Genomic DNA, 12,965 nt, shown 5'->3' on the forward strand with positions numbered 1-12,965 from the left:
ATCATGGCTGCAGTCTAATGACTGGAACAAGTAAAGGATAAAAGATAAAGGAGAGAGAGAGACAAACAAACAGGGACAGACAGAGAGAGCAAGGTTAGAGTGAAAGGAAGGTGGGATAATTTTAAAGGGGAGTAATTGTTAAAAGTTATAAAGAGTAATCTCCCTTACATCATTAAAAATTTCTTTTAATGATGAATTGGCAAAAATTAAATGGTTAAAATATGTTTATATTCTTTAAAAGAGAATCACGGTAATAGCATTTTTATTTCCACGTTCGCATTTTGATATTCGACTACAATATACAAGTCCAATCAGAGAGCTCCTTCAATATTTATCTCATAATTTCCACTTATTCCTTGTAAATGAAAAATAATATTAATTTTTTTTGTTTTGTTTTTGTGCTAAATGCACAAAACTTGCAATTTGAGGTAGAAAACTAGCTGGTTACATCGATTTTTCCATCGTACCCAGCAAAATAAGTTGTTAGTTTTCATCACATAATAATGATAATAAATTATTGAAAAATAACATACGTAATATACATAGAGAAAATATTACCGTTCAGAAAATTAATAGATATATTTAAATAAAATAATATAGATACTATAAATGCTGTTGAAGAAATTGTCTTAAGTTTATATAATTAAGAAGTATTTCTGTTAATTCTGAATTTTTTTTTAAAACCCAAATCATTAAACGGAACCTATTTTCAGTTGACACCGTCTAAACAAGGGTAGATAACCTGGTGACCCTTTTGAAATCTGGGAGCAATGGAACTTCCTGAGGTGAAATATGACGTGACAGAATACATCGAAACGGTAAGGAAATGGTTTTGGTATTGATGAGTTTCACTAGATTCTGCGGCAAATGTCGATGCATGACATGTCACAGTTGGCATCAGGATTTTGTCTTGGCAAAACCTGAAATCCAAAGAAACTACTTAAGGTTTGAGTCTAAGGAATTGCTCGAAGCATTAGGTCCTTTATCTCGTCCCTTTTTCAGGATTTCTGTATTTTCTAACCAATGAGGAAGGTGCTGCGTGGTTGTTAGATTTAATCGAAATATATCTTAAACCACACCCAACCGTCCTTTAAAATGATGGATAAAATAATCAAGGGGAAAATGCTTAGTAGGGGGTGTGGAGATGAGATGGAAATATAATTTAAGGGCAGAATGTATGAGTGAGGAAAGATGAGATGGTCACAGATGGCAAGGCTTCACCTGTAGATTTTCTTTTACTAATTCTGGCCAAGGCTAAACAACGCCAGCATTTATTTCAGCTTTTTTTTCGTTAGCAAACTTTGATGATAATCTGATTGTAATGTGTAAATATTGACGTTAATTAAGGAATATATTGTATTTATATATAAAGAGGATAGATTGTTTCTTTTAGATTTCCTTTTTCAGAATTTCCATTGCGACCACCTGCACTTTATATGAATTAGTATTCTGTACAATGATAATTGTCAACTGTTTTGTATGTGTATATATATATATATATATATATATATATATATACACACACACACACACACACACTGATCAACATATACCCATTAGTCCAAAAATATCAAATATATGTATATAGTCTTTGTTGCCACTTATCGTTAGAATATTTTAATGTCGTACCATTATATTCGTTTTATATGTAACACATAAAGCGAACGTGGGGATCTCTATATCGTTGCTCGTCATAAATAAGGAAACGACACACTACGTGATATAGCCCTATAAACTCCCGAGAGGTGTTAATGGTTCACCATCGAGATGTCCTGCATTTGGCATCATCATCATCATCATTTAGTATCCGTTTTCCATGCTGGCATGGGTTGGATGGTTTGACAGAAGTTGCACCACACTCCGTTGTCTGTTTTTGGCATGGTTTCTACAGTTGGATGCCCTTCTTAACTGCAACCAAAGTCAGTCAAGAAAAATTGAAATCAAAAAGGAAGATTCTGTATTTATGAAGTTGGCAGAAAACCACTTGAATAATCAATATGAAATCCAACGCACTCTAATAACTATGATATCTCAGAACTTCTGGATAGATTTAAATAAAACTAACTTTAAGAAAATGTGGTTTCAAAGTAAAACAATTTAATGGATAGCTCAATTAAATGTTGTTAAAGTTTGACACATTAATAGAAACTGATAAAAAATAGAAAGTTTGAATATTATTGTTTCTGAATCATCATCTTCATTATCATCATCGTTTAACTCCGTTTTCTATGCTGGCATGGGTTGGACGGTTCGACTGGGGTCTGGGAAGCCAGGAGGCTGCACCAGGCTCCAATCTGATCTGGCAGTGTTTCTACAGCTGGATGCCCTTCCTAATGCCAACCACTCCGACAGTGTAGTGGATGCTTTTACATGCCACTGGCACAGGGGCCAGAGGATCTGGCATTGACCACAATTGGATGGTGCTTTTTACGTGCCACCAGCATGGAAGCCAGTCAAGGCGGCACTGGCATCGGCCACGTTCGGATGGTGCTTTTTACATGCCCCCGGCAAAAGGATCGCAACTACAATTTCCATTTGATTTTGATTTTGATATTGCTGATGTTGATGTACTTGACTCAATAGGTCTCATCAAGCATGGCATCCAATGTACTTCTGAGTGGGCTGGTTATGTGACACTGGTGTAGGTTACAGCTGTGATCTCACCTTTATTTGCCGGGTTTTCGCAGTCACAGCATATCTCCAGAGGTTTCTGTCTTTCATCATTTCCTCTGTTCGAAGGTCATGCTTCACCACCTCATCCCATGTCTTCCTGGCTCTCCCTCTACTCTGGACTCCTTCCACTGTTTGGGAGTGGCACTTCCTCATCCATCCGCAGTACATGACCATACCAACGCAAACGTCTCTCTTATTGCCACATCCGATGCTTCTTATGTCCAACACTTCTCTAAGGGCGCTTACACTCTGTCGTGTGTGCACACTGACATTACACATCCAGTGGTTCATGCTAGCTTCATTTCTTTCAATCTGTTGTGTAAGAACTGTGCAGCCCTCATCTCCAGTGTTTCTGCAACTCTTCTACTATTTGTTCTTTGTCTCACATCCTGGAGACGTGCATCCCTATCTTCCTCAATTTCTCCTTGCCTCCTTCTTTGTTGCATGACTCCATTATCCTGCAGTCGTTCTGCCGTCATCTCAGCCATTTCCTGTTGTCTCCCTACCCTTGCTTCTTCCCAACGCCTTTTGGCATCATCTCTTGACTACGATTGTACCCCATCTCTTGACCACGTGGTATAATTGATCAGCACTTATTTTTGTATGTAATGTTGTATTGAGAAAATTAAATCAAAACAACAAAGAGATTACAAATGTCAAATGAATGAAATAAAATAAAATCAGAAATGATGAAACTATAAATGATCTCCACAAAAATATTTCTCTACATCTTCTGTGTGAGTGTACGTCAAAAAGTCAATGTCATTTGTCATTGCCTCTGTGAAGCTCAGCATACAGAAGGTGCTTTTTATGTGCCACCAGCACAGGTGCCAGTTCCATGAAACCAACAACAACCACAGTTATGATCTCACTTGACTTGACAGGTTTCTCAAGCACGGCATATTGCCAAAGGTCTCAGTCACTAGTCATTGCCTCCATGAGGCCCAAAGATCATGCTTCACCACCTCGTCCCATGTCTTCCACTGGTTCCCTCCACAGTTAGAGATTGGCACTCCTTCACACAGCTGTCCTCATCCATACACAACACATGACCATACCAGCACAAGCGTCTCTCTTGCACACCACATCTGATGCCTCTTCTGCCCAACTTATCTCCCAGGATGCTTAAACTCTGTCAACCATACACACTGATATTATTCACACTGATATATATTCATCAAGAACATTAATCACAAACTCTTACCTGCATGGAAAGTGGAGATAAAATGATGGCAAATGTAGAATCAATCTTTCTTCATTAAAATTTTAGAAGCTACAATTGTGTATTTTCTTTTACTTCATTTGGATTGAAAGTAATTATATTTGAAGAACGGGGACCTCATTGTTTCAGAGTTAAAGGACTAAGTTACTATACAACTTGTATTGTCCACCCTGAAAATCAAAAAGTCACAATATGGCCAGTTGTATCTAAACAGAGACCAATGGCCATTGTTCTTATGTTCAGCAGAGTTAGAAGAAGCACATGCAATCTCAGACACTGGTCCTATTCAAAAATGTAGAACTTTCAAATGAGGAATAAAATTACTGCTGCGTTTTTTATGTAAATGGAACATCACCCTTAACTGTGGAATGTCCATGGGGCTCGGCTTGGTATTATAATGTTGTGCCTGGTATAGGCTTCTACTTGGCCGGCTCCTGTCAAACCGTCCAACCCATGCCAGCATGGGAGAGAGGTGTTAAATGAGGATGATGATGATGATGATGATGATATAATATGCATCAGTTTACAGGGACCAAGTAGTTCATGATCAGCAGCTCATTAGCATACAATTTCAATATTAATAGATCTATAAATTAATTAATCAAATGTATAAAATAAACTTGATCCAATTACAAAATTTTGAATAACTTTGACTGGAGGACAAGCACTACACTATTCCAATTTTGGTAACAACACGCATTGCCTAGTATGCAATAAATGACGTCAGCATCATCATTGTTTAATGTCCGCTTTCCATCCTGCCATGGGTTGGACAGTTTGACATGGGTCTAGCCAGCTGGGGGCTGTCCAGATTCCAGTTGTTTGTTGTGGCATGGTTTTTACAGCTGGATGCTCTTCCTAATGCCAACCACTTATCAGTGTGTACAAGGTACTTTTTACATGCCACTGGCACCACCAGCATGGGTGTGTTTATACAGTACCAACATGGGTGCTTTTATGTGGTAGCACCTGAACGTGTGCATGTGTGAAAGACAACAATTTTACTTGGCTTGACGCATCTTATCAGTTACAGCAAATTGCCACATTTCCCAGTCCCTTCTTATTTCCTCAGTGAGACCCAACATCTGAAGATCCTTTCCACAGGTACCCACTACAATTAGAGCTCAGCATTTCTTTATGCAGCTGTCCTCATCCATGCACACTGCATGGCCCAACCATCACAGTCTTCCCTCTTACACACAACATCTGATGCCTCTTATACCCAGTTTTCCTCTAAAGTCATTTACACTCTGTTGTGCATGCACACTGACATTACCCATCCAGTGGAGCATACTCACTTCATTTCCTTCAAGCTTTCACAAGTCCTCTGCAGTCAAGGCCCATGTTTCACTGTCATGTTTCTTAGCTGTATGTACACAGGCAATTTTACTATCTGCCTTTCAATCTGAGGGAGGGGCCTTTAATTACCAACAAAGGTAGAAGCTCTCTGAACTTTACCCATTTCTTTTCCACTACTGATGACTTGGTCTCCTAAATAACATAAGCTATCTACTGCTTCTAATGATCCTCCTGAGCATTTGAGGGAGTCCATTGTCTGCACATGTTTTGTGCTTATTGCACCAACACTTTTGCCACACACAAACTCTATATTCTCCATTAACCTTCTGGGATACACCTTTTATGTGTCCAAAGCTTGCACTGGGTACAATGTATGGAGTTTCTATCAACACCCTTCTTACATATTGAGCAGGGCCATCTCCCAGAAAGGACTTGTGATTTGTCTGTTTTCCTACTTACTTGGACTTTGGCTTTTGCTAAATTAACTCTAAGGCACTTTAGGCCTTGTTCACACCTGAAATGTCTTCTCTAAGTGATTCAGCTATAAGAACAAGCTCATCAGTGTAGAGGAGCTGCCAGGGACAGCTGGTTTTGAATTCCTCTGTTATTGCCTGGAGGACTAAGATAAACAGGAGGGGGCTGAGAACTGGGCCTTGTTGAACTCCTACCTGTACACTGAATTCATTGCTATACTTGTTGCCAACCTTCACCTTACAGGCAGCATCCCTGTACATGGCTTGTACGGCTCTCACTAACCACTCATCTATCCCTAACTTCTGCATTGACCACCAGATAAGGGATCGGGGGACGCTGTCAGAGGCTTTCTCCATGTCGACAAAAGCCAGGTGCAGAGGTTTACTTTTGGCTTAATACTTCTGCAGTTGCCTAACCAGGAAAAAAGCATCCGTCATGCTCCTGCCTGGCACAAATCCAAACTGCATCTCTTCTGCACTAACTCTCTTCCTAATTGAGCTATGACCCTTTCTTTGACTCCCATCACCTGCTCCAGCAATCTGATGACTGTAATTATTTCTGTTTAAGGCATCACCTTTACCTTTGTAGCAGATCATCATCAAACATCCATTTTCTCATGCTGGCACAAGTTACACAATTTGACAGGGAACTGGCTGGTTGCAGGGATGCATTAAGCTTTTAATGTCATATTTGGCATGATTTCTTTGCTTGGATACCCTTCCTAATGCCAGTCACTTTACAGAGAATATTGGGTGCTTTTTTTCTTGCTACAGGCTCTAGTGAGTTTGCCATGTAACTTCCAAGGCAGAAAAAGAAAAAAAAAACAGGGAAAAAGCTCTCACTACTAAAAGGAAGCATTTGAGGGGGAAAGATGGAGGTGGATGGCTTTATGCCAAGTGTTGAAAGGCTAAAGTGTGACAAAGGGACAAATAGTAGTTCCCATGAGCTTCCAGTTTTAAATTCCTCTGTTATGGTCTGGAGGGCAATGATGGATAGGAGGGACTGAGAACGAAACCTAGGTGTATGCCTACCTACACACTAAATTCATCACTGTACTCATTGCTAACTCTCACCTTACTAACAGGACCCCTGTACATAACTTGTATGCTTTCACAAGTCATTCATCTATCCCCAGATTCCTCAGAAACCACCATATCACAGAACAAGGGACTCCATCAAAAGCTTTCTCCAGACCAACAAATGCCAAGTATAATGGTTTACTCTTGGCTAAATACTTCCTGCAGTTGTCTAAGAAGATGGTGTCTCTAATTAATTGGAGACACTAGAATTCTTTCTGCAAGTTTCATGACCTGCTCCAGCAGTTTGATACTTCTATCTAGGGTATCTCATTTACCCTTATAACAGCTGACTATAATGCTGCTATACCACTGGAGATACGCCTTCCTGAATAATCTAATTAACTATACAGGTGACGAGATGTATATTTATGTATATATATGTGTGTGTGTGTGTAGTTCTTTTCAGTAATTATATTTCATGCTTCTTCAGGCTTCTGGGAATAAAGTCAGTCGTCAATCTGTTCTGTGCGGCAGTCAAAATATTGTTCTTAATGGAAAGGTAAGTCATTTCCAATTATTTCTTTATTCAATGCAGCTCTAACAAATATTCTGATTATTAGGTTCACCAGTTTAAGAAATCCTGCAAAGGTCAAAGCCATATTACACTACCTCCTCCTCCTCATCATCATCATCATCATCATCATCAAATTGCCTCATCAAAGATCATGATCATTATTTCGCCCCCCCCCCCCACACACACACTGACTGACTTATTGAGAAAAAGAGAAAAATAAACAAAGAATTTCAGTATAACATACATAGATAAATTGGTTTATTCGAATGGAAAAAAAAAAGGGAATTGAACTCTACATTATCCTATGTGTACAGTGTACTAGAAACAGCTGTTAAATCTACAGAATGAGGGCAGAAACAGTTACCTAGAGAGAGTGGGAAGTAACAAGAGTTGTGCTGCTGTAAAGGGGATACATGGTAAGGGCAAGGAAAGGAGGGAGACAGAGTGTTCAAGAATGAGGGGCAGAAACAGGTTTGTTGCTGTAGAAGAGATACATGATTACTCAGCCAGTGAGAGAGAGAGTAGGAGACAGCAAGAGCAGGAGGGGGGATGGCAGCAAGTGCCAGGGTATACTTTCAAGGAAGGAAGATCAGGGCATGGATGGGAGATGAATCTGTGGCAGGTGTTGGCAGGGTATTTGCCAAGGAGTCGCAAGTAGGGAGTAGGAGAATGCAGGGACTGGAAAGAATCTGGGTATATAGAGGGGGAGGGAACAGGGGGAAGCAGCGATGTAGTGAGGACTGGGTTGGGGAGTGGGGAATACTGTGACTGGTGAGAATCTGGGTATGAGGAGGGGGACGGGGGAGATGCACTGATACAGTGAGTTGGGGAGTGGGAGATAATCATAGTGTATGAAGAGGAAATGTGAGGAAAGGGAAGTGGGGGGTGAAGTTTGGTTTGTTGGGGTAGGGTGTGTGATAGTTTTATTATGAGACACAACACTTCTAGACCTCAGGTTCACTGATGTGGCTGGGTCTTCTCAAGTAACCTCAGTCCAGTGTCATTTCTTGTGTGAGTCCCAACATCCTGAGATCAGTCCTCACCACTTCATCCCATGTCTTCCTGGGTCTCCTGCTTCCACAGGTGCCATCCACTTTCTGTGACAGGCACTTCTTTATGCACCTGTCCTCATTCATATGCATCACATGTCCAAACCAATATAGTCTTCTTCTCTTGAATGCTGCATTTAATTCTTCTTATCCCCAACTTTTCTCTCAACACATTTGTGCTTTGTTATTCATGCACATTGATGCCACACGTCCAGCAGAGCATACTGCCTTCATTTCTCTCTAGTCTACACATATCCTCTGCATTCAGAGCTCAAGTTTCACTACCATGGAGTATGGCTGTTCATACACAAGCATCATACAATCTACCTTTCACTCTGAGAGAGAGTCCTTTAGTTGGCAACAGAGGGAATTAGAGTCTTATCTGCTTTCTTATTAACAACTTTGGTCTTAGCTAGGTTAACTTTGAGGCCCTTCGATTTCAGGCTTTGCTTCCATACCTGAAGTTTCTTCTCCAATTCTGCAATAAGAGCAAGGTCTTCAACATATAGTAATTCCCATGAGCATTCAGTTTTGAATTCCTCTGTCATGGCCTGGAGGACTATGATGAATAAGAGTGGACTAAGAACTGAGCCCTGATGAACCCCTACCTAAGCGCTAAATTCATCACTATATTCATGGCTGACTCTCACCTTCCTGACAGCACCACTGTACATGGCTTGGACAGCTCTAACAAGCCACTCCTCTACTCCTAACTTCCTTAGAGACCACCATATAACAGAACGTGCAACTCTGTCAAAAGCTTTCTCCAGGTCACCGAAAGCTCAGGATATTGGCCAAATATTTTTCCTGCAGCTGCCTCACTAGGAAGATGGGATCTGTGGTACTCTTCCCAGGTACAAAACCAAAATGCATCTCATCTAGTTTAATTCTATTTCGAATCGATTGAGCTAAAGCCCTCTCTGTAACTTTCTTGGCCTGGTTCAGTAGTTTGATACCTCTCTAGTATATATATACTGATTGACCTATATCTTTTGTTGTATGTTTATATTGATTTATTGAGCTATTCTGTTAATGTACTACATACTTACTAACTTGGTATTTTGAGTACTACTGCTAGAATGAAACTTAATTTAGTAGAAGCCAGTTAAGGAATTGGTCCTCTTTCAAGATACTACACTTGAAAGGGAAGATTGATTCCACCCTAGCCCTACAATATATGCTTGATTAGGAAAATAAGGATCTCTTAACAGGTTTCCACTTTTTAGTCAGCTTCCTGTTACCTCAGTGTTGTCATATGGAATAAGAGGACGACAGCCGATGCATAAACGTGTATTTCGGCGGATCTAAAGACTGATATTACTTCATTAGATCAATGACCAAATCACTAAATCATTTCATTATTTTTATTATAAGGAAGACTCTTCAACAATTTCAGTGATTTAAACTCTATTATTATTTCATATTCCCAAACACATTTGTTTGGACATTGCATCCAAGCATTGCATCTATAAATTTGCTGATAAACACTTTTGTTTCCTCTCTTCTGCAAAATTGGGATAACTGTGGCCCCTCTGAGAAATGAGCCCCACAAGGTGAGGTGGTTGCTGGCCATTCTCCAATCATGTCTGCGGGGCACATCTGAACATGCCGTTTGTTCTGGGGTGTTTCCCCCTCCCACCATTAAATTGTGATCCATTTTTTTTATATAAATAAAACTTGTAAACTCATTTGTTTTTAAATTTTCCTTAGAAAACCAGATTAATTAATTAATTAATTAATTAATATGTATGTATTTATTAAGTGAACAGCTGGAACTAAAATACTCTTCCAGTCCCAAACTATTCTACCCTTTTCCTTAAAATGATTTTCTATAATTAGATTTTCCATTTGTGATATAAAGTTAAATAGTTGTCTTATTTAAAGGTAGAAACATCTTTTCTTTCTAAAATTTCCTTTCTTTCTTTTTTGTATAAAGTTGAGAGCAGATTTAAAATTACTCCATGTCTATTTTAATATGTTTGTCATTGAATTTTCTTTCTTGTCTTACAGACCATCATCATGTCGGATTGTATCATTCGTGGTGACCTGGCCAATGTCAGAATAGGCAGACATTGTATAATCAGTGCTAAAGCTGTGATTAGACCACCTTTTAAGAAGTTTAGCAAAGGGTAAGAGAAATTTCTCTGTTCTGAACTATTATTAGTCCAAGCTATTTGGCATTTCTACTTACACTATATTCTCATTGATTGGATCTCCAGTTGTCGTCAGATGTCTTATATTCGGATGTGTACATGGCCTGGACAAGATTTGAACTAGAAACAATTATCTCTAAACTTCTAGCAATGTCATTATCCACTGAGTGCTAATTTGGTTGTATGTGTATCTACCTGGTGGCAACATGGTGTAAATATAGTTATTGTAGAAATTATTTGTATCCAATGATAATATTCGAGAAATGATAACCTGAACAACTCCCCTCTAAAAACCCTTATTTTCTTAACCTATTTAACGAATGTAATATTCCATAGTTAAGTTATTCTCAGTGATCTAATCCAAGATTTGGTTGAAATATTTGTTGGGGATCATTTTGACTAGTTCTGTAGCAGGACAACAGCACATAGTTGTGTGTGCAGTGAGAGTTAGCAGTGACTTTCATTCGTGAGGCAGTGTATTGCGTGACATTGCTGTGTTTATTTCGCAAGTTGTGAAATGGACAGGAACAAAGAGCCACCATGAAATTTTGCATTAAACTTAGAAGGTCTGCTACAGAGACATTGAGCATGCTTTGGCAAGCTTAGGGTGACCAGGCAATGGGTCATGTGCAATGTTCCAAGTGGCACAGGCACTTCAAAAGTAGAAGAATGTCCTTGGAAGACAATGAGCAATCTGGAAGACCTGCCATGAGTGTTACCCCCGAAAATGTGGAGAAAATTCATCAGCATGTGGATGAGGATCATTGGAGGACAATCAACGACATTGCTGATGTGGTTTGCCTGTCCTATGGGTCCCTGCAGATAATCCTAACATCTGAATTGAACATATGGCATGTCTCTGCCAAGTTTGTCCCCGGCCTGCTTACCTCTGAGCAGAAAGAACAGAGCATCGAAGTCAATCAAGATCTCCATCAACATGCCACTGATGACTCATTCATCATGTTGCTAATCACCTCCAGGGACAAGAGTTGGGTCTATGGGTACAACCTTGAGATGCAGCCCCTCATCTCCACAACCAAAGAAGGTCCAACAGACCCACAGCTCAATCAAGAGCATGCACATCATTTTATTACAACATGATGTAGATTATTCAATGTCCATGGTAAAGAATTTATACCCCCAGAGCCAGATCACCAATCTAGAGTGCTAATGCAATGTTCTAAAGCATTTGAGGGAGGATGTTCAGCGAAAATAACCAGATCTATGGAGCACGAGAAACTGGATTCTTCTCTGCTACAATAATGCACCCTGTCACCAAGCTCTTCTCACTAAAAACACCATACCACTGCTCCCACCCCATTCCCCAGATTTAGCACCTGCAGACTTCCATCCCTTCCCCAGGAGAAAAAGGTAACTCAAAGGTTGCCATTTTAACACTGTTGTCCTGATCCAAAGCAAATTGCAGAAGGTCCATGACTTCCAGGCAGGAATGCTGGGACCGGAGTATTGCTTTGCAAGGTGACTGTTTCAAAGGAAATGATGTTCAAACTGAGGTAAATAAGTTATTCCTTTATTAAACATAACTGGTCTGGGAACTTTTTGATTCCATGTGATGTCCATTTTCCATGCTGGCATGGGTTGGACTGTTTGCCAGGAGCTGGAGAGCTGCAGCAGGCTCCAGTTGTCTATTTTGGCATAGTTTCTATGGCTGGATGCCTTTTCTAACACCAATCACTATATAGAATGTGTTGGCTGCTCTTTATGTGGCACCTAATAAATGTCAGCCAAGCATTCATAATTTTTATAAAACTCAGTTATTTGTCCCAGAAGTTGGATTTGTCTTGTGTTAAATGAAACAATATTTTTCAATAATAATAATTGTTCAGTGGAAGACATTCTAGAGTTCAGTTTGGCTTGCAGGATTGCATTCCATTCGTGTGTTCTGAGGTGGAATCCTTTTGCTAAACACTTTCACTATCATTCATCCCCAAAATTGATATCTTTTACTTCTTTCAGTCATTAGACTGTGGCCATGCTGGGGCACTGCCTCCAAGTATTTTAGTCAAGCAAATCAACCCCCAGTACTTTTTTGTTTTTTAATTCTGGTAGTTATTCTATCAGTCTCTTTTACTGAATCACTAAGTCATGAGGACATAAACACACCAACACTGGTTATCAAGTGGTGGTGGGGATACAAACTGAGACACAAAGACACACACACACACACACACACACACGATGGGCTTCTTTCAGTTTCTGTCAACCAAATCCACTCATAAGGCTTTGGTTAGCCTGAGGCTACAGTAGAAGACACTTGCCCAAGGAACAATGCAGTGGGACTGAACCCAGAACCACGTGGTTGGGAAGCAAACCTCTTACCACACAACCATTCCTGCACATACCAACATCATCATCATCATCATCATCCGTTTTCCAGGCTGGCATGGATTTAATGGTTTGACTGGGGACTAGGAAGACAGAAGGCTGCACCAGGCTCCAATCTGATCTGGCAAGGTTTCTACAGCTGGATGCCCTTCTTAA

The 12,965-nt window shown here is 39.9% G+C and overlaps 1 protein-coding gene across 1 annotated transcript in view; it reads left to right on the forward strand.

Annotated features, from left to right (window-relative positions):
• The first annotated feature begins 713 nt into the window (after positions 1–713).
• Positions 714–12,965, forward strand: part of LOC106867899 (dynactin subunit 5) — a 21,788-nt gene continuing 9,536 nt past the window's right edge. Inside the window, exons 1-3 of the mRNA XM_014912967.2 lie at positions 714–818; positions 7,178–7,246; positions 10,321–10,439. Of these exons, the coding sequence (XP_014768453.1) occupies positions 771–818; positions 7,178–7,246; positions 10,321–10,439 (236 nt within the window). The 5' untranslated portion in view covers positions 714–770. The remainder of the gene's footprint in view (positions 819–7,177; positions 7,247–10,320; positions 10,440–12,965) is intronic.

This window comes from Octopus bimaculoides, chromosome 1 (assembly GCF_001194135.2).
Source record: "Octopus bimaculoides isolate UCB-OBI-ISO-001 chromosome 1, ASM119413v2, whole genome shotgun sequence".
NCBI classification, from domain to species: Eukaryota; Metazoa; Mollusca; class Cephalopoda; order Octopoda; family Octopodidae; genus Octopus; species Octopus bimaculoides.